Source organism: Meleagris gallopavo, chromosome 1 (assembly GCF_905368555.1).
Source record: "Meleagris gallopavo chromosome 1, MGAL_WU_HG_1.1, whole genome shotgun sequence".
In the NCBI taxonomy this organism is placed as follows: Eukaryota; Metazoa; Chordata; class Aves; order Galliformes; family Phasianidae; genus Meleagris; species Meleagris gallopavo.
The window spans coordinates 134,676,432-134,700,584 of record NC_139404.1 but is presented as its reverse complement, the minus strand read 5'-3'; the positions used below and the strand labels follow the sequence as shown (position 1 = coordinate 134,700,584).

General features: G+C 38.0%; 2 protein-coding genes across 4 annotated transcripts in view; one reads left to right on the top strand and one right to left on the bottom strand.

Annotated features, from left to right (window-relative positions):
• The window catches only part of RASA3 (RAS p21 protein activator 3), a 175,637-nt gene extending 172,821 nt beyond the window's left edge, over positions 1 to 2,816 (bottom strand). The window contains exon 1 of the mRNA XM_010728350.4: positions 2,394 to 2,816. The gene's annotated coding sequence lies outside the window, so the exon portion shown is untranslated. The remainder of the gene's footprint in view (positions 1 to 2,393) is intronic.
• Positions 2,817 to 3,819: 1,003 nt separating this feature from the next.
• On the top strand, positions 3,820 to 21,601 carry CDC16 (cell division cycle 16). 3 transcript variants are annotated; one of them, XM_085215054.1, is made up of 18 exons: positions 3,820 to 3,994; positions 4,339 to 4,393; positions 4,956 to 5,053; positions 5,708 to 5,746; positions 6,226 to 6,366; positions 8,269 to 8,428; positions 8,894 to 8,988; positions 9,604 to 9,737; positions 11,607 to 11,686; positions 13,115 to 13,164; positions 13,632 to 13,705; positions 15,281 to 15,406; positions 15,498 to 15,650; positions 16,246 to 16,309; positions 17,789 to 17,850; positions 19,475 to 19,610; positions 20,196 to 20,286; positions 20,781 to 21,601. In XM_085215054.1, exons 1-18 carry the CDS (start codon positions 3,947 to 3,949, stop codon positions 21,038 to 21,040), a joined length of 1,866 nt encoding a protein of 621 aa, XP_085071180.1. In that variant the 5' UTR covers positions 3,820 to 3,946; the 3' UTR covers positions 21,041 to 21,601. The 3 variants fall into 3 exon arrangements, with proteins under 3 accessions (XP_085071180.1, XP_085071171.1, XP_085071168.1); XM_085215045.1 differs by having other exon boundaries at positions 3,821 to 3,994; positions 4,342 to 4,393; positions 20,775 to 21,601; XM_085215042.1 differs by having other exon boundaries at positions 3,821 to 3,994; positions 20,775 to 21,601.
• The last annotated feature ends 2,552 nt before the right edge of the window (positions 21,602 to 24,153 follow it).

The following is a 24,153-nucleotide window of genomic DNA, read 5'->3' as shown; positions in this document are numbered from 1 at the left end:
CTGGGGTTGCTGCAGCTTGTGGCAAATAGCAGAATACTTTGCCATCCAAAGGGGCTGGTATGAAAAAGTACCTGTCAGAAGTCAATTACCTTGGACCCTATAAATAGCGATTCTAAGGGAGACCCTTTGAGCTCTCATGGATGACAGCAGGCAGTGACCAGTATCTCCCTGAGGCTGGGATGTGCTACCAAATCCTCAGGGCTCTCTATCAACAGTGGCCAGGGCAAAGTTGTCTCACTTGAGTCAGCCTCAGTCATCACCTAATGAGGAATGCCAATGTATTGTGAGTATTGTGGCAACTCGACTAGAGAGAAACGCTAAGTATAGGCTAGCTTACTCTTCTTCCATCCACCTCCCAATTCATATATGTTCTTTAATGACACATGCTTGTTTCACAAGCGTGGATGCTGAGATATTTTATTGGATCCACATATCTCTGGGTATCTATGTGTGCTCCTGTGAGTATCTGTTTCACATCTGTACATTGATTTAACAGGATATCCTGTTAGTAAGTTAGTGTGAATCTTGTCATCCATGAAACTGTAATCAAGTTCTGTTTAATCGTTACATAGTTCAGAAAATGACCTTATTCATTTCTAAATTAATTAATGATTAAGTGTCAACAAAATTAATCCTTTGATCTATCTCATATTAATGAAAAAATCTTAGATCACTGCTAACCATAACTGGGTGAAATATATTTGCCAGTTCCTTTGACGACACAGAGCTCTGTCACCCGCACAGCACAGAAGTGCTTCCTGATGTTCACATGGAAATTTTCCTCTTATCTACACAGAACAGCTGAGTTGGAACTGTCTCTGAAGCCATCCCAGAAAGACAATCTGCTGCTGGAGCATTTGAGAAACTCTCTCACCACGACATAGTCCTCTATTCCAAAGCCCTAATGTACCACCTCACTTCAGTTACAACACCCAAGTCTGAAAAAAAGCTTATTTTTCCAATATAAAACTTTTTCACATGAAAACCCAAAATGAACATTCACACCTTAACTGGAACCAGTTTACATGAACAAGCATGAAACTGATTCACGAAAAAAAAAAAGAAAGCATCAGCAGGAAGCTGTGTGCTACTATGACAGTACCTAAAGATATTTTTAGATCAAAAGAAAAAGAAAAGCAAGAAGGTTCTCAGTGCAGATAAAATACAGAAAGTTCCAAAAATAAGAAAGTTTTAATATGACTGTGCAGCCCTCCCCCTCCTCTCAAGATTTGAGATACTAGAATGCAAATTTTTAAAGCATTTTTTAACTGACTCTCCCTGCCTTCACGTGTCTGAGTACTACTAGCAAAGTATATCAATGCCACTTAACCATCAGAATAGTTTAGCACACCATGGTTTCCATTGGGACAGAGCTGATTTTTCCTTTGTGGTGTCATGTTTTGGCTTGCAAAGTAAAACAACGTTGAGAACACACCAATGTTTCAGTTGTTGACGAGCAGAGCCATACAGAGCCAAGGACATTTTGTTTTCCCAGCTTCTCATGGTACCTTGCCAGCAAGTCTGGGGGTGGGGGTGGGGTTGAGCACATGGAGCTGGGAGGGGACAGAATTAGGACAGATGACCTAAACTGGCCAAAAGGATATTCCACACCATATGACATCATGTGAAAAAAAAATCATAAAACTGAGGGGAGTTGGCTGTACCAGCAGGTGCTGCTTGGGACTCACTGGGCATTGGTCAGAGGGTGGTGAGCAATTGTGTTACGCATCATTCGTTATATATAGAGAGAGAGACAGAGATAGATACAGATATGTATAGATATATATTATGTATTATCATTATTATTATCCTTTTTCCCCTTCTTTTTTTGTCTAAGTAGAGAGTTTTTATCTCAAACCATGAGCTCTACCCACAACAGCACATCGCTATTTTTGAATTTGAAAGAGAAACTGATACAGTTGTGAGAAAACTTAAAATTCAATTTTCGCCTCTCAACCAATACCTCACAATCACCGTCTCACAGCTTGTTGTTCTCAATGCCATGGCTCAGCCTGCTTTGACCACACTCCTCCATCACTTCCAGAGAAGGACTAGCCTGCCTATGGATGCTCTTTGAACAGCAAGGTACTTCATGATCAGCAAGGCAAGGGCTCCCCTTTGCAGAAAGGGGCCTGGATCCCAACTGCCAGAGCCCTGTAGAACAGCCATGCTTGAGCCTCCTCATGCAGTTCAGGCATCCATGTCACAGCTCCCACCCGTGCAGTGACTCACTTGGATGAGCCAAGCTTTCATGAGAACACAAGAAAGCAGCGCATGACACACAAGCATTGCAGAGCAACCTGGGATGATGGACTCTGATATGACAACATAAGAGCTATAGAGATAAAAGAATAACATATCCTGTGTGCATTTCTGTGTCTCAGTTTTCTCACCTGAGCAGAGCACTTCTTGGGCCTCCCCAGGGTGCTGTAGGTTGCAGATCTTCTACACAGGTCACAACAGCTCCACTTGAGATGCTCAGCATCTTCACCCACCCCAACAAGAGCAGCCTCTTCTCTTCCAACCCCCACACTTCCTGTGTATCTTTTTTTTCTTCCCCAACCAAGTCTTCTGCCTTAGAGATGAGCACCAGCTCTTATCTCTTTCTGTCCTGCTGAGATAGTTAAGCATCCCTTGCTCTTTCCTCAGGTTCACCAGCTCACTGGCCTGCTAGAAAATACTGAGCTCTGGGAAGCTACCACTACACTTGATCTATGAGGAGAACGTGATGCTTTTAAGCAAACTGTGAGTTCCACCACTCACTAGTTTGTAAACAGTACAAAAATTCCAGCTGAGCTTCTTTTCACTGAATCACAAAATCACAGAACAGCTTGGGTTGGAAGGGATCTCAAGGATCATCAAGTTCCAACCCCTTGCTACAGGCAGGGCTGCCAGCCACTGGATCACGTATTAAACCAGGCTGCCCATCCAAGCTGGCCTTGAACACCTCCAGGGATGGTGCACCCACAGCCTTTCTAGCAACCTGTTCCAGTACTCACATAATCACAGAATGGCCAGGGTTGGAAGGGACCTCAAGGATCATGAATCTCCAACCCCCCTGCCACATGCAGGGCCACCAACCTCCCCATTTAATACTAGACCAGGCTGCCCAGGGCCCCATCCAAGCTGGCCTTGAACACCTCCAAGGATGGAGCATTGACAACTTCTCTGGGCAGCCTGTTCCAGCACCTCACCACTCTCTCTGTAAAGAACTTCCCCCGATATCCAACCTAAACCTTTCTTCCTTCAATTTAAAACCATTTCCCCTTGTCCTGCCATTATCTACCCTTGTAAAGAGTTGACTCCCCTCCTGTTTGTAGGCTCCCTTTAGGTACTGAAAGGCTGCAATGAGGTCACCCCGCAGTCTTCTTTTCTCCTGAGCTGAACAAGCCCGGCTCCTTCAGCCTGTCTTCGTAGGCGAGGTGCTCCAGTCCCCTGATCATCTTTGTGGCTCTCCTCTGGACCCTCTCCAAAAGCTTTCTCAGTAAAAATCTTCTGACATCCAATCTGAATCTCCCTATTGACGCCATCCCTCCCTCCTGCTTGACCTATCACACCTCTCAGCTTGATGCCATCAGCACACTTGCTGAGGGTGCACTCCATCCCATAAAGATATTAAATAGTACCGGACCCAAGACGGTCCCCTGGGGTCCTGCTTAGAAGCTGTAGATGTGTGAGAGGTCAGCAGACCGGCACGTGTAAGGCAGAAACGAATTAACCATGTTTAAAGGAAACTGGCGGTCTTTTATGCCCTCAACCCTACATCAGCCGCCTCGCTCCCGGAACGCGGCGCTCGGGGTGCGGCTCCCGTCAGGAAGGGGACGGTCGGCTCCGAGCGGGGCCGGAAGGGGCGGCTCTGCGCGGCACGGCACGGTGGGAGCGCGCCCGGCCGGGCGGAGCGGCGAGCGCTGCCATCGAGGCGGGCTCCGCGCTCTCACACGGGAGGATGAACCTGGAGCGGCTGAGGAAGCGGGTGCGGCACTACATCGACCAGGTGAGGCGCGGGGCGGCGGCAGTTGGGTTGGGGCCTCGCTGAGGCCCGGCGCGGGGTAACCCCAGGCTGAGCCCTCGGCCCTCAGCTGAGCTGAGCTGGGGCAGCGGGGACCGCCTGCAGAACGGCCTCGTCTCACGTTGCTAACCTTGGTGTCCTTCGGATGCTGTGGGACTGCCCCTTTCACACTGATTTTTGGACTTGTGAGGAACTCAGTTGTCATTCACCATTCATTAGGTGTTGCATATATAATCCAACATTAAATGCAAGTGTAATAGATTTCAAGGTAAGCCAGGAAAACAAATTTCCAGTAAATCATAGTAATAATTTCTGTCGTTCCTTTACAGCAGCAGTATCAGAGTGCCCTGTTCTGGGCAGACAAAGTAGCTTCATTGTCTCATGGTAAGCATTAGCATGTTTTTCAGTCACCTCTTTCTGGTTGTCTACTTAGTTTCTTTCAATGGCAGTGGGGCTTTGATCACAAAAAAACCTAGGCTACTAATAATTTATATTATTAAGCTTTGCTTCAGCCAGCTTGGATAGAGGTGCAGAAGTCTGATCAGCTTTCACTTCAGTTTTCCCTTGATCTTTTCAGTAGGAGACAGTTTTGAGTTGTGTTTTTGTGCTCCAGCTATTTCCAAGCGCAGGGTAGCTTACAGCTCCCGTAGACAACTGTTTATTGATGTTTTTTTCTCAAACCCATATCATTGTTATCTCCTTCTCGTGCACTTCTAGTATATAGTTCATTGTATTCGCTCTTTTATGCATTTATGTCTTTAATTTTGAAATCTAAACTTTTTTAACCTTGCAGAGATAGAAAGTTGTTTTTATATATGTATTATCCTTTACATCGTGGTGTGCTGGAATAGTGGAAAATCGATATTCTTCTAGTAAATATTCTGTATGAAAGTGTTTAAAGATATTGTATCAATTGATGGTTTATTATTTCTTCTTTATTTTTAAGAGGAACCTCAAGATATCTACTGGTTGGCCCAGTGTCTTTACCTAACAGCTCAGTATCATAGGGCAGCACATGCCCTTCGATCACGTAAATTGGATAAGGTAAGCCATTTTAGATGAATTGCTGTCGTTCCACTCACAAACCTCTGTTGTTAACCACAGTGGCTTCTCTGCTGTCAGAGGTTAAGGTCCCCAGGAATACTGATTGTAAAACCTACATAATGCAGTTTACCTGCACCAAATACAGCAATACATTTCAGACTAGATATAAGGAAACATTACCATGAGGGAGGTAAAGTGCTGGAAGGCTTCCTAGCAATATGGATGATGACCTGTGCCTGTCAGTGTTCCTGAGGTATTTGGGCAATGCCCTCAGTAACATGCTGTAACTTCTACTTAGCCCTGAAGTTGTCAGGCAGTCGGTCAGTGATCTTCATAGATCTCTCCCAACATAACTGTTCCATATATTGGCCCGAGGTGAATCACTGGTAGGGGTCCAAGAATGGAACAGCAGCAGATGTGGAGAGATGGGGTGTCACTTAAAGTATAGTTGTTTCAGTTGTCCTCTGCTCTGCGAATGAGTGTGGTCAAGACAAGAGTGAACATAGTGTCCTTTGAGTATGGGATGTTACAGACTTAAGTAGTCATTTAGAATAGGAAGATTTTCCTTGCGTGAGAGGGCGGGAGAAGCTGTACAATTGAAAAATGAGAGAGTCTCTTTCTTTATTACTAACATGAATGCAACTTCTATTTCAGTTATATGAAGCATGTCGCTACCTTGCAGCTAGATGTCATGTGAGTACCTCTATTGGAAAGAAACTAAATAATAGGTGTGTTCTGGGAAGATTAAATATGTTTGAGGCTCAACATACATTGGAATGACGAATTTAAACATAGAACATGGAACATTTGATTTCAACCTTTAGCCTTCAGTATGGTTATTGGAGTATCCATTGTGGTACTGTACTGCAGACATCCAATTGACCCTTTGTCTAGAAAAGAAAATATTTCTCTAATATTTTGTGGGGAAAGGATGTGAATGATTTTTAATACAAGTCTTGTATTATAAGTAGCTGGTGAAATGGTTTTATTTAATAGATTAAAACAGTAAAATGATGTATGCATGTAAATTCGAATTTGGACATAAACCCTACTGGTAAATACTAGTTGTTATAATCTGTGCCTTTGAAATGTAACACTAGGTATATTGACGTATAACGTACAGATGTTTCAAATCCCAACCTTGTTTTTTGCACACACATGTTTGTGGCTAGTATGCTGCCAAAGAACATCAACAGGCCTTGGATATTCTTGATATGGAAGAGCCAATCAACAAAAGACTCTTTGAGAAGTACATGAAGGATGAAAGTGGATTGAAAGACTCTACCACAGACTGGGAGATGTCACAATCTTCCGTAAGTGACTTTTTAAAAATAACTACTTTTATAACTAAAAAGTGTGTGTGTGAAGTCAGAAAATGATTTTGCAGCTGTACAAATTTTGAAGCTGTAGGTGTCTAAGTGCTTTCTGGATAAGGTGGCTTTCAGAAATGCTGAATCATTCCCCTTTCAACCCATAAGTCAGGTGTTGGCTTATGCATAGGAAAAAGAACTTTAAGTCTTCATTTTACAGAAACATCATGCTTAGTGCCTACCACTAATTTACAGAAGGATGTTCTCAATCTGGCATTGATTTTTAGAGTCTTTTAGCTCTGTAGTGCAGTTTTTGTCTTGGTAATGTAAAATAACATTTCTTTCAGTTGTGCTTCAGGTTCTGAGATAATAACACAGGTTTTCCTCTCCTGTAGGTATTTTTTTTTAATGAAAGAATTCCTTCCATGTGGTCACACTTGGAAATGATGTGGCAACTGAGTGAAGTTTTTTGAAGTTAAGTGGACAAAATTCTCTGTAGGCACACAGAGGGGATTCTCAATGTGTATTTAGGCTGAAGAGTTTGTGAAGAGTGTGTTCGTCCAGATGTAAATTGAAGTTTGTTAGCTGAAGCTACAGCAGGGGGGCTGACAAACAGATTTTTCCCTGAAAAACTGGAGCAGCAAAATGAGTTAAATTGTCAATGTGAACTGATTTTCCCCCCCCCCCCCCCTTTCTAATACTGCCCTATGTAGACATTATATTAATTGGCTTAAACCAGAAGAGGATTAGACTGAATTACTCTGTTGCACCTTAATGGATACATTTAAGCTAGCCGGGCTAACAAAGTTTTAAAAACAAACCAAAAAACAAACAAACAAAAAACCCCAACTTTGAGTGTTCATTCTTTATCCTTTGCTGTTTTCCCCATTTCATGGTACTTTTGCCCTAGCATCTATTTAACTGATTCTTGAACTAAATTGAGCAATTATTTTGTCTGAAAAATAATCCAGTCAAAAAACTCAACTTCCTCAGCCCTTATCTTTGTGAATACTTGTGACAATTTAGTTCTCCCTGCATTTATGAGTAGGTTTGGTTTGCCAGAGGAGGGAACTAGTGAGGTTGAAACTGTTATAAGGAATTTACATCAAACTCCTCACTAGGATCGTAGCTTTTTCAAAATTTACTTATTTGATTGATGTGCATCAGTGCTTGTTCTGGACTAAGATTGAGCCGGGAACAGTATTACCCTTTCTTTACCAGCCTCCCAGGTTTTATTGTTGTTAAAACAGCTGTACTCTTTCTAGTATGCAGACTTCTAAGATAATTTGCCTGGTTGGTGTGACAACATATATGCATAACTCACAACCTTTTTGTAGTAACTTGGTGACAGTTCTGTGGCCTTCTGATTGAACTGAAGGTTGGAGTTTTGAAAGAACATGTTAGTTATTAGATGCCTTAGTACTTATTTGGTAATAATGATCTTTTCACTACTGTCTGTGTCTTAGATTGAAAAGAAAAATACATTTACCCAAAGTAGCTGAGTTCGCTGAGTTGGCTTTTCTCATCTTTAATGAAGACATTCTTGTCTTATGAGAAGTGTGTTGTTTGAAAGAAAGAGGTGTGGAAGTGTCCATTTCCCTTTGAAGCCTAACAGGAATGTATTTTATCTATCTTAAAATTCAGTGGCTCAAAGTAGGAAATACAGACTCCTGTCCTCCCTCTACTTGTTTCAAGCGTGTGTTTATTTGGCTGTAAATAACCTCAAAATGTATTAATTTGATTCTTAAGCTCATAGAAACTATTATATTTGAAAACAGCGCTAGAAAACCAAGTTCCATCATACATGAATGCTTTTTACTTTTCAGGGAGCCCATTTATTTGTGCTCAAAAGCAAATTGCAAACATTGATTCAGTCTTTGACCTCCAGCCCTGCTTTTCCACCAGATCAAGAGCTCTATATGCCTTTTGCGAGGGAAGATCTATGATGCTTTGGATAATAGAACCCTAGCAACACACAGCTACAAAGAAGCCTTGAAGCTTGATGTTTACTGCTTTGAAGCATTTGATCTTTTAACATCGCACCATATGCTGACAGCACAAGAAGGTCTGGATAGCAATATTTCTCAAATACAAGTAAAATTTTATCTGCTTTCTTAATATGCCATTTTCCTGCATTTAAAAAAAAAAAGAAAAAAAAAAACCAATACAGAGTTTAAAAGCTGAAGTAAAAGTTGTCCTCAGTTGCTAGGAAAGTACTAGATGATGATTGTATTAAAAGTTGTTTAAAAAAAAGGGTTTTTTTATTATGAAATGGAAGAAAATTATTTAATAGAGCATAGTGTTATTTAATAGAGCATTCTGATAGGTAAACTGACATGTAAATGAGTTACTGTAATGGTGTGCTATGTCTTCAAAGTCTAGAAGGAAGTGAGAATTTGATAATTAATTTCCATAATTAATATTCTCTTTTTAATGCACGGTACTGTTTTTTTGCATCTGAGTTTTATTATGTTTGTTGTTGTCATTTTTTCTCTAAAGTGACTTTGAAATTATTCTTTAATTTCTATAGAAAAGGAACTTCTTGAATCTCTACCTCTTAATAAACAATGTACAGAAGAAGAACAAGAATTGCTGCACTTTTTATTTGAGAATAAATTGAAAAAGGTAAAACCATAAACTGACTAAAAAGCTAAAGTTCAATTGCATTTAAATCTTGACTCTAGGTGAAAATGTTCGTTGTTAGTGTTTTTACTCTGAACTTTGGAAATACAAGTGCTTTGTAGTTTTGGTCATTATTTCATTGCTTTATGATTTATGATGCAGTAGATATCATTTGATGAAAGATAGTATAATAGTTTTGTATAATTCCATCTGGTTTAGCTTTATTTTCTGAGAAATGGTTAGGTGGGGAAAAGTACATTAACAATGTAGGCAAAATGTCCATTACCTGGAAATAATGGGTTATAACAACATTCTTCCAAAATCTTTTTTTCTGAAGAGAATGCAAGAGAGTACTGGAAGCCAACTTCATCCGTAGTCAATATTCATTTGTATAGCTTATATTTCATATATGGACATTATGGAGCATCTGTTGTGCTCCAAATGAGCTTTCAAAGTACATTATAAAGAACCATCTTATCAAATAGAGGTTTTACTCACTTTCAGTTTAAAACAAAGGATGTTAAGCTTTATGTAGCTATATTCTTTTAAAACTAAATAAATATTTATAGCATCTGATATTAGATTGGATTTGCATGTTGTGTTTGTTTTGTCTTGCAGTATAATAAACCCAGTGAAACACTGATTCCTGAATCGGTAAATGGTCTTCAGGAAAACCTGGATGTAGTAGTGTCTTTAGCTGAAAGACATTACTATAACTGTGACTTCAAAATGTGTTACAAGCGTACTTCACTGTAAGTATACAAAGTGATTTTTTTATTTTTTATTTTTTTTACAATATCTTGTGGAATATAGTTATAACTGGAGTGACTGTTCAATTCATCATAGAATCATTTGAGTTGGGCCCTTAAAGGCCAAGAGATAGTCTAATCCCCCTGCAGTGAACAGGGACAGTTACAGCTGGATCGGGGTGCGCAGAGCCCTGTCCAGTCTGACCTTCAGTATCTCCAGGGATGGGACATCCACCACCTCTCTGTGCAACCCGTGCCAGTGCTTCACCACCCTAATCGTAAAAAACATCTTTTTTTCTTACATCCAATCTAAATCTCTCCTCTTTTAGTTTGAAACCATTTCCCCTTGTCCTACCACAACAGACCTTGCTAAAGATTCTGTCCCCTTCCTGCAGAAGTTTGATACAAAGTTTCAGGTAGTTAAAATGGGTAGTTTGTGCCCAGTAGTACATACTTCTGTAATCTGTAGCAAAATTATCCAGAGCAAAACTCCAATTAATCAGCGTTGTGCTGTTTTCTTCTGTTCATTCTCAGTTTTCCGTGTTATCTGCCTGCTTTTGATTTGGCCTGCAGAACAAACAGATCTGGTTCAGTTGGTTAGTTAAAGGGTATGATTTCTCTGGTGGTGAAATTGCCTGTCGGTCGTTATGTAGCCACGGTGTGCACAGCTGTTGGGTTGTCAGGTGGATCAGAACAACATAGATTGCTTCTCAATTAACATAAAGCTCAATACTTCTGGAGCTGTTTTGTCTGCTGGCCTGATAGCTTCCTTTGTAAGAAAACTCCAGTTTTGTGTGTGTACTGCATAGTCTCAGAACATGAGTCTTGTGAAACAAAAAGTTCAGTTTACAGAACAGCTTTTTCTTATCTCAAACCATCACCATGTAGAGTGTCCTTTAGAAGCTAGTAGAGGCAAGATTTCTGGAAAGGCTGCAGGGAATGCTGACTGCTTTAGTGAGCTTAAACAACTGAGAAAAAAAACATGATTCTGTTGAAATAAATGACTCCAATGAAGTAATTTAAATCATACTTTTTTTTTTTTTTTCTCTGAAACTTCATAATTACCACTCCTCTAGCAGAAAGTGGCAGGAGCACATGACTGTCACAGAGGAGACTATCACACATTCTAGAGCTTGGAAATGGGAATCTCAGGAGTCTGTAGAATAACAAATGCTTAGAATCTTACAGGGAACCTTTATACTTTTTTATTCTGTTTTGAAATACTTGGAATTATTTTTAAATGTCAACAAAACTCTTAACTATCTGAAGGTGTACGTCTTGGAAAACGGAGTCATAACTACTGTACTTCTGATATAAGAGATTCTGCAGATTTCAAGGCATATGCTTCCCTCTGCTTACTTTACCAAATGCCAGTGCTTAGAAAAAGGGCGCAAGCCTGCAAGCTGTGTCCTGCATGTAATCCATTTCTAAATGGCACTATAAATAAAAATATTAAAACTGAGCTAACTGTGTTTCCTCTGGCATGCTGCTTAATGTTATAGAGCCTATTTCCGTAAGCTCAGAAAATACAGTAGTATTGCAGAAAAGTTGCTGACAAGCCCATGGAATTTATAGGACAGAGAACAGTAATATTGTTCTCTGCAAGTTAAATCAGAGGTGACCTGCAAGCAAACACATGCTGTATTCTGTTGTTCTAATTCTATATTGAGCCTGCCAAGATGTTGTGTTAGTCCTGTGAAGTTAAATGAGTGATTATTTTTGTGGTCTTAAACCTTTATTGTGCTGCTAATAGGCACAGTCTAGTTACAAATGGTAATCTAATGCTGAAAGAGGTAATTAACTGGAACGTTACACAATATAAAAGCAGCCTATTTTAAACACATTAAAGGTCTATTTGTTTATTTATTTTAGAGTGATGGAAAAGGATCCTTTCCATGCAAACTGTTTACCTGTCCATATAGGGACACTTGTGGAACTTAATAAAGCAAATGGTAAGAAACACTTATAAGCCTTTTATAAGCCATTTTAAAAATAGCCACTCCTAAAATTTCATGTGAAAAATAAGAGATATTTCTCTTCCTATTTGTGGTTCCAAGAGAATAATGCTAGGTGGAAAAGAAAGGAGTTCTAGAGCTAATGGTGAAGGACAGGGAAGTAGTCGTGCAAAGAATCTGTACTCACTGGTGATCACAAGTGTCACTGTCTTTTAATTCCTGGGCTACGTACCCCAAAAGTTTGTGAACTCTACTGTTCCACTTCAATTGTTTGATTATGTTTTTTAGTTGTTCTTTCTAGAGTATCTGGGTGTAATTTTCTCCAGCAACAGAATAAAATACGTTAATTTAAAGTAGGAGGAACTCTTCAGCAGTGTGTGTGCTTAGGTGGTAGTGCTTTTTCCATATTAAAAAGCTTTTGTGTTCTCTCCTTGCTTTTGCTATTGTGAAGGTCTGTTTTTAGTTGAAATAAATCTATAACCAGAGAACACCTTTGAAATTATGTGAATAGCTCACTTGCAGCTGGGATGGCTTCTTCTCCCTTCAAACTGCATATAAACGTGCAAATCAAGCGAAGGCCTTGAATGTCTTCAACACCAATTGGAAGATAGAATAAGGAGCTCGTGTGTTTCACAGTCTCTCTGAGGATAGTGCATTGTAGTACACAAATAGGTCAGTGGGTGTTATTTCCAGTGTTCAGTTATTTGAAGTCTGCACTGAGAACGTTTTGTAAATAAGCTGAGATTTTTTTAAGCGTTTTTTTTCACATTTGATTTTTCTGGAACAGAGGAATTGATGCAGAGCACTCAAGTACAGAACTCATCAATTTAAAAACACCATGCTCTGAGGAAGCACTTGGTTTATGTACTGTAATGCAATTTCAAAAGGTATAAAAATTGTTATCCTGTATCTGATTTCTTCCTGTAACCTGCAGTCAATCTTGTAATAGAAATAATTGTAGTTATTCAAAGAAGTAATTGCATGGAATATTTAAGTTGGTTTTGTCCTGTCTTTGGCATATTAGTGCACAGGACTCTCATTTTGAAATTGATCTGGCCGATACGTTATACCTTTTCAGATGCAGAAAGCTGAACTGTGTTTTACCTTCACACAATAGATTTAAGTGTAATTCTGCAGGCATTTACTTTGGTAGCTACCAAAGTTGTTGCAGGGTTCTTAAGGAGTGAGATGTGTAGCTGCTTGTTTGTGTACTGCAAAGATATATTTGTTTGGTTTATCTAGTTGCAAAAGTGCCTCTGTATTGAGGCAGTGTGAAGCACGACCACTAAAACATTTTTGTACATGGTGTATTAATAACAGTAGGCATGCTGCATATTCATATAGGAAGCTAAGGGGCACGAAACATCTGAATGTTTCTGAATCTGAATATTTTAATTTTCTTTTCTTGTTTCTTCCCCTTTGCAGAACTCTTCTATCTTTCTCATAAACTGGTGGATTTGTACCCAAATAATCCTGTAAGTTCTAAGCCTCCATTACCAGGTAGTTTTCCTTAAATAAAAGCAAGCAAAAGTGATGATGGTCAGTTTGAGGTGTGTGCGTGTGTATATGATCAGAACTGAGTAAAATTGTTCACACCTTTTTCTGTGCATTGTAATTTTCCTATATAGAGATTTCTTGGTGTAAGAGTAGTTGTATTCAGTATGAGGATTTCACTTTGAATAATCATTCAAAATGTATAATAGTAATAAATTAAGCCTTTGGGGGTTTAATATATAGATAAATTTATTAGATAAAATTGAAGGCAGCAGTTAGCTCTGCACTTAACTTTCTCTTCTTGAGGCTGAACAAACCCATTTAATGATGTACACATGCCAGCATTTTATCTGCTATACACTGCTCCCCTGTGAAGTATAACCTCCTATGATGTTTCACTGAAGTCAATGTTGTATATCTAATAATTATCTTGGTTTGTAATCTGTAGGTGTCATGGTTTGCAGTAGGTTGCTACTATCTCATGGTTGGCCACAAAAATGAACATGCCAGAAGATACCTCAGGTAAAACTTGTTTTTTTCCCTTGCACATCTGTTTCTTATTTGCTAAGTAAATATTTAGTGTTCACAGTTGTTGTTATAGCTCACAGTAAGCAGATGGCTTTGTATGGTGGTTACTACTGCAATATTTCTTTTGCCATACCAGAAACAGGGTATAAACAATTTAGACCTCAGCCTTCCAGATGATATAATAATTATTCACAGGCTTACATGGAATCTCTTGCCAGTCACCTTCCTATTATGAGCAGGTGCAGTCCTTACATTTGCTTGTGTCACCAAGCTAACTATGGCTAGGTAATCCAGCCTCAGCTTTTAGCTTAAGGACACTTGGGCATTCTCCCAGGTCCAGATTTCAAATCTAAAATTGAAGAGTTAAACAGAAAATCCTGCTGTTTGGCTATCTGGTTCTCTCTTTGCACTAACAGACTTGTATTCCTAGGCTGGTCAGCCAGCCCAGTGCTCTTTTCTGTGATAGATGTGTGTTGTCAACACTGGTTGGAGAGCTGTGAAGTTACAGCATTTGTTTTGATAGTGTAAGCTTAAACTGAGACACCTTGAACCAACCTGTAGTAGATTGGTTTGGTAGTGTACTACTACAAGGCTAGTCATGACTGTAGGCTAGGCAGTAGTTTCTTAGAAAAGTATTTGGAGATACCATGGATAAAAACACAGGCTCCCATCCATACCATTGTTTTGGAGTCACGGGACATCACAGAACAGGGTAGAAGGCACATCTGCACTGTGCCCAGTAATATATAAGGGAAGGATCGTTCCGATTGCTTTAGAAGGAAGTATCTGCGTGCTCATCTATTCCTACAGATCTTGCAAAAGGGCTCAGCACCAAGTAGGAAAACTAGGTTTTGTCAGAACATAGCAAAGCTGTATTGTAATGTGTAACTGTCAACGTGTCAATATGTGTAGAGAACTTGGGAGGAATGTGAGGCATTTGAATTGAATTCAAGAGAATGCAGCAAACAAACGTTTTGGATAAAGTGGTTTATGGGGCAAGTTTTTTGAAGTGATTTAGGCTGTCTAGGATGTAGGGTGGAAAGATGGAAATGTTTGTGTGTCAGAAGATAGAAAACTCTTCCAGGATCTGCAAGATAAGAAGTTTAACTGTGACAAAGCAAGATTTAGACTTAATGGTTGTTAAGGATGGCTAAGTAACCAAATAGATTAATTCTAAAATAGATTGGAAACTTTTAAAAAAAAAAAAAAAAAGATATGACGTGTCTGTCATTAATTGTTAATTTACATATATTTATTACATTATGTATCACTACTGACTTTTCCTATATTTCACCCGGTTTGCCTAATATGATTGTTTCTTTTCAGTAGTGTCAAGTAATTTCTGGTGTCCATGAACAGCAATAGAAATAATACAGGGAATTCTTGAAAATGTATAATACTAGTAAGTGTTGAACAGTTCAAACTTTTAAAATGACCTTTATTTACATCCAGTCATGAAAGATTATCCTAATAGATACCTAATGTCATATGACATTGCTGCATAAGTACTGTCTGAAGCAGATGAAATTCAGTTTCAAGTGTTTGCTTGTAATCTGCTCTTGTTTTTAGCAAAGCTACTACACTTGAGAGGACCTACGGACCTGCCTGGATAGCGTATGGACATTCATTTGCTGTTGAGAGTGAACACGACCAAGCAATGGCTGCATACTTCACAGCTGCGCAGCTCATGAAAGGGTGTGTCACAAATGCCATATTCAGAAAAGTTGAAGCTCGTCCATAAGTAGTAGAGAAAACTGACCTGTATCTTATCAATTTTTCTTTCTAGGTGTCATTTGCCAATGCTCTATATTGGCCTGGAATATGGTTTAACCAACAACTCAAAGCTAGCTGAAAGGTTTTTTAGCCAAGCTTTAAGCATTGCACCTGAAGATCCTTTTGTTATGCATGAAGTTGGAGTGGTTGCGTTTCAAAATGGAGAGTAAGCTTGCAAAACGAGATAAAATATAATTTTAAGGAAGGATTATTCTGAAATATGATGTGCTAATATATCTATTAAAGTACTTACTTTGTATTCTACAGCACAATGTAAAGTATCACCTGGTTCTCATTTAGGTAATGTAAAGGCTTGCTTTCTAAATTGTTCTTCCTTGTTTAAGAGAGAATGAGGGACAAACCTTGAGCTTGAGAAACATGCAGAGAGAGATGATTACTTTGTGTGTTTTTGTCATTGGGTAGCTGCACACCCGGAAGAATTATCTGTGTGCTCACACAAGTGTACACGTGCAATAACGTTTTATGCAGCAAAGCATTTTGAAACTTCAAATATATTCTGGAAAAAAAATATAACAGATAGAAGTCGTTCATTGAACATCCTTGGTTTGCTTCTTTTTTTTTTTTTTTTTACTTGTCAGCCATTAAGATCAATTGGCAAAATTACTTCATTTTTAATGATAATTGCATTCATACAACCAAATACGATCAAAGAGCTGTTGATTGTAATACAATTTTCTCATACTGCTAATTAGAATTCTTTGCTAATTCACTTTTCTTTTCTTCCCATTCCTATTGTTTAGCTGGAAAACTGCAGAAAAGTGGTTTCTCGATGCACTGGAAAAAATCAAAGCTATTGGAAACGAGGTATTTTTCCTAGTAATACACATGATCATAAATCCATAAAACTCCAGGAAGTTTTTTTTTATTAAGGCAAAAGCAACGCAATATAAAATTGACTTCAAACTCTGGACCATCTAGTTGTAATTATGTGTTCAGTTTTTAGGTGAGAGTCATCGTGCGTTATTTTCAGTGCTACTGGAAATGGCCAAAAGTATGTTTTAATTTGAAATTAATAACAAAGGATAGCAAAGGCAGAACAAAACTGTAAGTGTTGACTGGGAAGCGTGGAACCCAGTTGCATTCTTAGGTATTAGTAGATGAATGGTTTTTGGCCTGAAGGTGGAACTGGGTACATGTGTGGAAGATAGCTTCTACCATGTAGAACTGCGTTCTTCAATCACTTCCACTTTTCTTTGGAAGTCTGTAGGTGTGGATTTTTTTTCTATCTACCAGATGGAGACTGTGTAGGAGTGGGTCCAGGCATGCTTAACTAACTTCTTGAAAGTTAGCTGAGCTGTGAACTTACAGATAGCTTTCTAATGATTTTTAGCTGAGATTTATTTAACGAGGACACTACCTGATGTTGCAGTACTTGTTAGCAATGTATCTCCTACCAAGATAATGACTTTCCTTCTGGAGAACCTCTGACAAAGTAGAAAGTACTGAAAAATGACAATCATTTGTGGACAAGACATAGATTTATTAAAACAAACTGGACAGATACTAACTTATAAACTCTCTAATATGTAAATAGAGTTGTTTTATTTTAGTTATGGTTGTAGTGTTGTACAAAGCCACAGACTTTGTAAATGAGACTTAAATTTATGTAGAAGCCTCAGTTCTTTTGTGTGACATTTTTTCTTCTTTATACAAGTACTAAATGTTATACGTGCATGAACACACACATGGAATTTTAGAGTAGGAAGCATCTAAAAGAACTAAAGACATTATTCTATTGCATTAAATCGAAAATTCTTAATGTGATCAAGTCAAATAAATGACTTCTCAATTTCAGCGAGAACTGTTCTAAGGATTTTGTTGGATTGAATAGTTTTCTGCATGCTTTATAAATGAGCTCATTTATTTATTGCAGATGAAGTTGGACTATGGAGAAGAGAGTAGAAAGACCCTCAGCATTTATGATTTTTTTTTTTAATATGCATATCTAATTTGTGACTGGTAATTCTCCTAGGCTTTGAGACCTTGAAGCATGACTGCTTGTTAAGTAGAAAACAAATTTTGTTTAGTTTGTATTAAAGTGAAACTTGAAAGAAATTTAATTGGGTTTGGGGAGTCAGTAGTTGAAATCAGGTTTGTTTTGGGTTTAAATATATGTATTGAAACAACTGAATATTTTTGTCAAGTTCTTCTTGGTTGTGATTGAATTATCTAGTTTGTTATGGGGCGTGGGTTTTTTGTGTGTTTTTTTTTTTTAAGTGGTCCTACAAGATTTAGTTACAATCTAGCAAGCTGCAGCTACTTGAAGTGTTGATTATTTTGCAGATAACAGTTGATAAGTGGGAACCTTTACTGAACAACTTAGGACACGTCTGCCGAAAACTGAAGTAAGTAGATAGCACAGGAGCTTCAACTATCTGTAATACTACAGAAAATGTGTTTTGCTGGGCCTCCTTGTTTTCATCAGGATTGTATACCACATGAGGGCAATGTAGAAGCACCTTATAAGAAAAGCAAGGTTCCCTAGATCCATTTCTAAAATAAGTATGCAGATTGCTCCTTATGTACAGTCTTTCACATGCAAGTTAAAGTACTTAATGTGAAAGCCTTTCCTTAACTGATGGTTCTTAAATAGAAAGTTGGTCATAGGCTTTTAGCTTTTCAGATGGGTCTGAAAGCAAATGAGCTACAGTCACAGTCCTGACATGCTTGACTATGTCCAGTGAATTATTTCAGCACAAAACCACCTTTTATGCTATTCATTGCTTGGATCAGCACTTAAGCTTCTATTTTATTACTTTAGCTCAGTGTTCAGTGACCTTAACAATAAAATGTTATTCTATGGCTTTTAAGGACAGAACTGGTTCGTATTTCATTTCATATCTGCATTCTGAGAAGAGAAAAAGGAAGCACAAAGTACATATGAAAGCTTTAATGGCTTTAACATTGATAAATGTTCTCTCTTACTTTAATTTTAACCAGTGTTGTCTTATGTTTAACCAGTACCATATATTTTTTAATGTTGTGGTTTTAACTGTAGTTTGTGTTACTAAGATGCGAGTGAAAAGATTCCAGCTAGATATAAGTTGTATGTCTGCTTTGACTTTGATAGTAATGGTCTTGTGTTAGAACTGCAATTATTCTTCATTTTTGTTGGGAAATACTGATGTATAATAGTTACCTGCTCTCACAGAATCAAAGAAAAAACAGTTTTTTCAAATAATTCAGTTATAATTCCTTATGTCTTTTTTTAAATTTTTTGCAGTAACTTGGTAACTGATTACATCATGTTCAGGATGACTTGCATTTTACTATTTGTTCAGGTTCAGAAAACCTTTGACAGCTTGGTACCATAGGGTGCTAAATGTGACACTTCAATTTTGCAGAGTAGCACCAGTAATGTACACTTAATCCTTGGTTTGTAAAATAACAAATGCAATAAGCAGTCTATGTAGGAAAGAATTTTCAAAGAAAGCGTGGCTCATTTGAAAGAAATTGTGACTGTGTGTAAATCTTGCTGTTCTAATGAAAACAGTGTCAAAGTGGAAGTAACAAAAGTACTGATGTGTGCAGCACTAAAGGCTTGTGAAATTTCTGCTTGGGGAGCTTTTCTCATTTTGAACAGTGAGCAATTCAGTCTCATTGTTCCTTTACTCCCCTGGGGAGGAAAATGAGAGCTATAGAAAGAAACCTAATTTTGCAGTGAGCAGCATTAAATATCTAAAGAAATTTACCATATCTAATTGCTAGAATTTTCTCCAAATGGGACCTAGCTGCAGACAGCTATTGCGCTACATAAGGGGAACAGTGATTTCTCAATTATGCTGAGGAAGAAAATTATCAATATCTGTGACTCCTGTGTGCTTTTTATGTTAAGAAAATGAATCAAAAACTTCAAAGTTCTTGACAGGATTGTCTGTCACAGAGGTAAGGTAATTATCAACAGAATACTATAAGAACATCTTCCACTCTCAAGCTTGCTAATAGATATTCTGTATTTAACCCCATCAGGAAGTATGAAGAAGCACTGGAATACCATCGCCAGGCTCTAGTACTAATTCCTCAAAATGCTTCTACTTACTCTGCCATTGGCTACATACATAGTCTAATGGGCAATTTTGAAAGTGCAATTGACTATTTTCATACGGTATGTATGCTTAAAGTGTCACTGAGTCTGTATTTACTGTTTCATTCAGTTTTGATTTTGGAACAGATTGAATGTTTTATCCAACCCCCAAATTATTGTTTATTTTATTTATTTATTTATTTTTAAGAAGTCTTCCCTAGTTTTCTATGAGTTAAGTCTAGTCATTTTTTTTTTTATAGAATTTAGCTGCAGTTACATGTACTTAGAAGCTTGTATCTTGTAAATTTAGTTGTAATTACTTAAGTATGTCTCAGTCTATTTCGTTATCAATTGTAGTTTAGCTATGCAAAATTAAGTTCCTCACAGCTTTTAGAATTATTTTAGTAGTGTATCTTACTTCATGGCTTATGAGTGATTCTCTGTCTGATACATTTCCATTTCTAGTTGTCTTTTTGTGGTTTGCTTTCTTAAGTCAGTTCATATGAAAATATTTTGGTTGCACAGTATTTTGCTTTTACAGTAGGGACTACTTTGATCACATTGTCAACCAACGAACTTAGAATAGCGGACTTAAGATGCAAATGGTTTTCTATGCAGCTAAAGACTTTTTCCTGTTTTGATTTTATTATTATTTTTTTTTAATAGGCCCTTGGACTAAGGAGGGATGACACATTTTCAGTCACAATGCTTGGACACTGCATAGAAATGTATATTGGTGATTCTGAAGCTTACATTGGTAAGTCATTGAATCCTTGGAGAGAAGTCTTGCCTCAAAAAAAGACTGTCTACTGCCATCCTGCTTTTCCAGCAAATTTTTCACACAATTGAAGCAGATGTTTCTTCTCAATATTGTCAGTTAAAACATCTGGAAAAACTATGCAGCTGTGTTAAATACCTTACATGCATCATGGGTTGCATCAACTTTAAACAATGAAGAAATAGAAAGCTGGGAAGGGAATTGGCAGCTGCTTCTAGTAACAGACTTTGAATCTAAATTTTACTTTGTGTGTGTGTGTGTGTGTGTGTGTGTATATGCATGTGTGTGTGTGTATAGGTAGGAGGCTGCTAGATTTTTGTCAGACCAACACTTAACTTTAGTTATTAAGTGTTGACAACATCTTGTTCTGAATACACAGAGAACCGGAGTCATTTCTGGATATTTTTTGTGATACATTTTGGGGAATGTTTGCTAGGGATAAACTAATGGTTTGTTTGTTTTCCTAGGAACAGAGATCAAAGACAAACTAAGATGTTACGACTTTGATGTACACACAATGAAGACCTTAAAGAACATTATTTCACCTGCCTGGGATTTCAGAGAATTTGACATAGAAAGACAGACTCTGGATGAGAGTGGTATAGTAACATTAGAAACATCACATCAAAGGACAAATACAGATACCAGCCGTCCATTGGAAGAAACATTTGAGATAGAAATGAATGAAAGCGATATGATGCTAGAAACGTCAATGTCAGACCATAGTACATGACCATAAATTCTGGTAGTGGGCACATTTTGTCTAAGTATTTGTTTTAGTGTTTTTGTTATGGTGTTATACTTTCAGGAATTTGCTATTTTTATATGAATTCATACTATTATGCTGTATTGAACACCGGAGAAATAATGCTTGCCTTAAGGATGATTAAAACATACATGAGGGACTATTGCCAATTTTATTATTTCTACAAAGTTAATCATATGTGATAAAGTAAAAAAAATAAATAAATAAATTCACATTATGTTTTTAAAACCGTTTACTGATCCTTGTGTCTGCCATCAGTAAGACTGTAAAGGTTTAAAAATAATACCTAACGTGGAAGAGTTTACAGTATTGCCAAATGGATTAGCCAAGGTCTAACACAGTATTATTGTAGCTTCTGAGTTTTCATCCTGTCTGTGAGGAAAGCTTTCTTAGTAAATAGACCAAAAAATCCATGAGGTTTTACACTTACTACTTCATAAATATGTATTTCTTCACAGAGTGATTTCAGTGGATTCCCATCACTTGACTCTAATTGGACATGCATTAAATTGATGACAAAACATGTTACTTTGTTATGCCGTCTCCTAATTATTGTTGACTTCTTTGTTATTATTCTTTATTGTGCTACTGAGAGGTCGTGTGAGAACTGTTTCTGGTAGCTGATGGGACAACAAACATGAATGGCAAAAATACCAAGGTAAATCAGTGTTTCCTGCAATTAATGATACCTGACCTATTTTTCAGTAGTGTAATAATAAAGTTGTAAGCCACAGTGTACTTCTATAGAAAATGCAGTCATTCTCTTTACACACAGTTGTTTTGCCAAGGCAAAGGATTAAGTGAATAATACACAATTTTTACAAGTCTCTAGAGTGGTATTTTTAAATGCCATTGGCACTCTGAAAAATAATGAATTAAAGTGTATGGTTCTGTAGAGAAGCAATGATTTGTCCGTCCATTGAACAGAATTGGGTCTGTCTGCCTTCTTAGTATGAATGTTGGACGTATTTTGTGTAAATAGCTCCTTTCCCTTTGTGCCTGTTTCACCTGTGTCACTACGATGGGCTTAAAATTAAAAACATAATGCTACAAGCTGTCATAATTTCTTCTTCTGTGACTTCTTGCTGGATTTTGACATTTTATGTTAAGAAAAGATTCTCTGAGGTTTAGTAGACCAGGCTTCAGTAATAAGTATTTCAGTACTCAAAAACTAACTTTTTTTTTTTCTGTAGATAAGGATTTTTCTTTAAGTTTAAAAATAATAATAATAATAATAATAAAAGGCTAATTTATCTTTTAACAAAATAGAATGACTGGTCTAAAACACGATTTTTATACTATATTTCACTACATTCATGTTAGCATTTAAACAATCATTTTCAATTCTATCTTCAGCACAAAATGTATGTGTGATCTTTCTTTGTACAATTTTCATCTGCTTCACTGGGACATGGTTTAAAAAACAGGTGCCATACTAGTGCAAGTCATTAAATATTTCCTATACTAGATTTTATTGATGCTTTTCATAAATAAGAAGAGACAAGGGATGAACCCAAGTATATACATATACATTGAAATCTTCCTTTTTTCTTGTTTTTTGGCAGTCTATCTTCTTTCATTAGTAGTCTTATGAGCTACGACTGATCATACATTTGTTTATTTTTAATCTACAGTAGGTAAATTTAAGATTCTAGTCATACATCCTGGAAGAAGTTTCTACATACATGTTGGCTAAATACTTGAGCAAACTTGGCCTCTTGCTAATGTCAGCCATGGATGTCTGTGGATTTTTTTTCTTTTTTTCCTATGTTGTTACTATTTTCATTGACTAAGTAGTTTTAAAAATTTATAATGTTTGATATCAGTTCTGATCTGATGGTGTGCTGGCTTTGATGGCAGTCCTGCTTAGTTGTATTCCTGCACTGCTGAGAGCAATTGGCTTGCCCCTTTGCCACTTTCACAGCTGTTGTAATACAAATTTGTATGCTTAGGGTGTAAATCAGGCATGGGAACTGGCCTAGCACTTAAGAACCTTTTCTCTGTCTGATTTTCTCAGGTTGAAAAATTGTGAACTGCTGTGTAAAAGTCATCAGTGAGGCTGAGTGGAGAGAAAAGGGAGGGTACAGAAAACTGCTCTTGCTCTAAAGGCAACATGTCATGACACTTCAATTCTGCAGCTGTCTGCTGAAGTTTTTGGCTGGTTGTTGCTAGCCCTTCTTTATTGCCACTAAAAGTTACCTAGAAGGAAACATTTTCAAAATATCTTAGACTGTAAATGATTTTTCCTGGACAACATCAGAGGAATTCTTGATGAAGCTTGGTTTGGCTTCCAGTTCTTCAGGCAGATACAATTAGGTTAGTGCTTGTTAAGCTAATGTTGTGCATGCTTCAGAGAGGACTTCAGGAAAAGCTTCTTTCCTTATTTCTGTTCACTGTCTGCTCATGTTCTGTCCAAATCTTCGTCTTTGCACCTGCATCTCCTGCTGTGCTTCCCAGCACCTGTCCTGCTCCAGCCTATGATTAACATGTCTGCTAAAGCAATGTCTTAGACATAACCTGCTCTCTTGCAATCTTAACCCACTGTGAGGGCATTTTGCTGTTGTCTTCAAGGTTTTCATGATTTGAAAACTCGTGGACGCAGGACCTGCAAGCTGATGCAAGAAACAACTGTCCCTTTCCTCACGGTGTGGCATCTCCAGCACCTGGCTAGCTTTCAGCACTAGCCCACCAGGCCAAAGGGGAATGGTTTGAAACTAAGAGAGAGATTCAGAATAGATGTTAGGGGTACATTTCTCAGTGAGAGGGCAATGAGGTTCTGGCACAGCTGCCCAGAGAAGCTGTGGTGCCTCATCCCTGGAGGTGGTTAAGGCCAGGTCAGATGGGGCTCTGGGCAGCCTGAGCTGGTGGGGGGCAGCCTACAGCAGGCTGGGCTTTGAATTCCTTCAAAACCAAACCGTTCTGTGATTCTGTGACTACTGCTCCCATCCTGCCACAGGAGACGTGGCTGAGGCTGTGGCAGTGTGGGCAGAGCCAAGTGTCCGCTCTCTACAAGGCAACTGTGAGCTCGTGGACCACGATAAGATGGGTCCTCAATTGCCCTTCCCATGCACACAATGAAG

Bases quoted from the DNA above. Each gene is read 5' to 3' on its own strand.
- CDC16 (XM_085215042.1), top strand. From the start codon at position 3,947: ATGAACCTGGAGCGGCTGAGGAAGCGGGTGCGGCACTACATCGACCAG. The intron at 6,367-8,268 runs GTAAGTGACTTT...CTTTTCCACCAG, and splicing joins GGGAGATGTCACAATCTTCC to ATCAAGAGCTCTATATGCCT. The intron at 19,611-20,195 runs GTATGTATGCTT...TTTTTTTAATAG, and splicing joins CAATTGACTATTTTCATACG to GCCCTTGGACTAAGGAGGGA.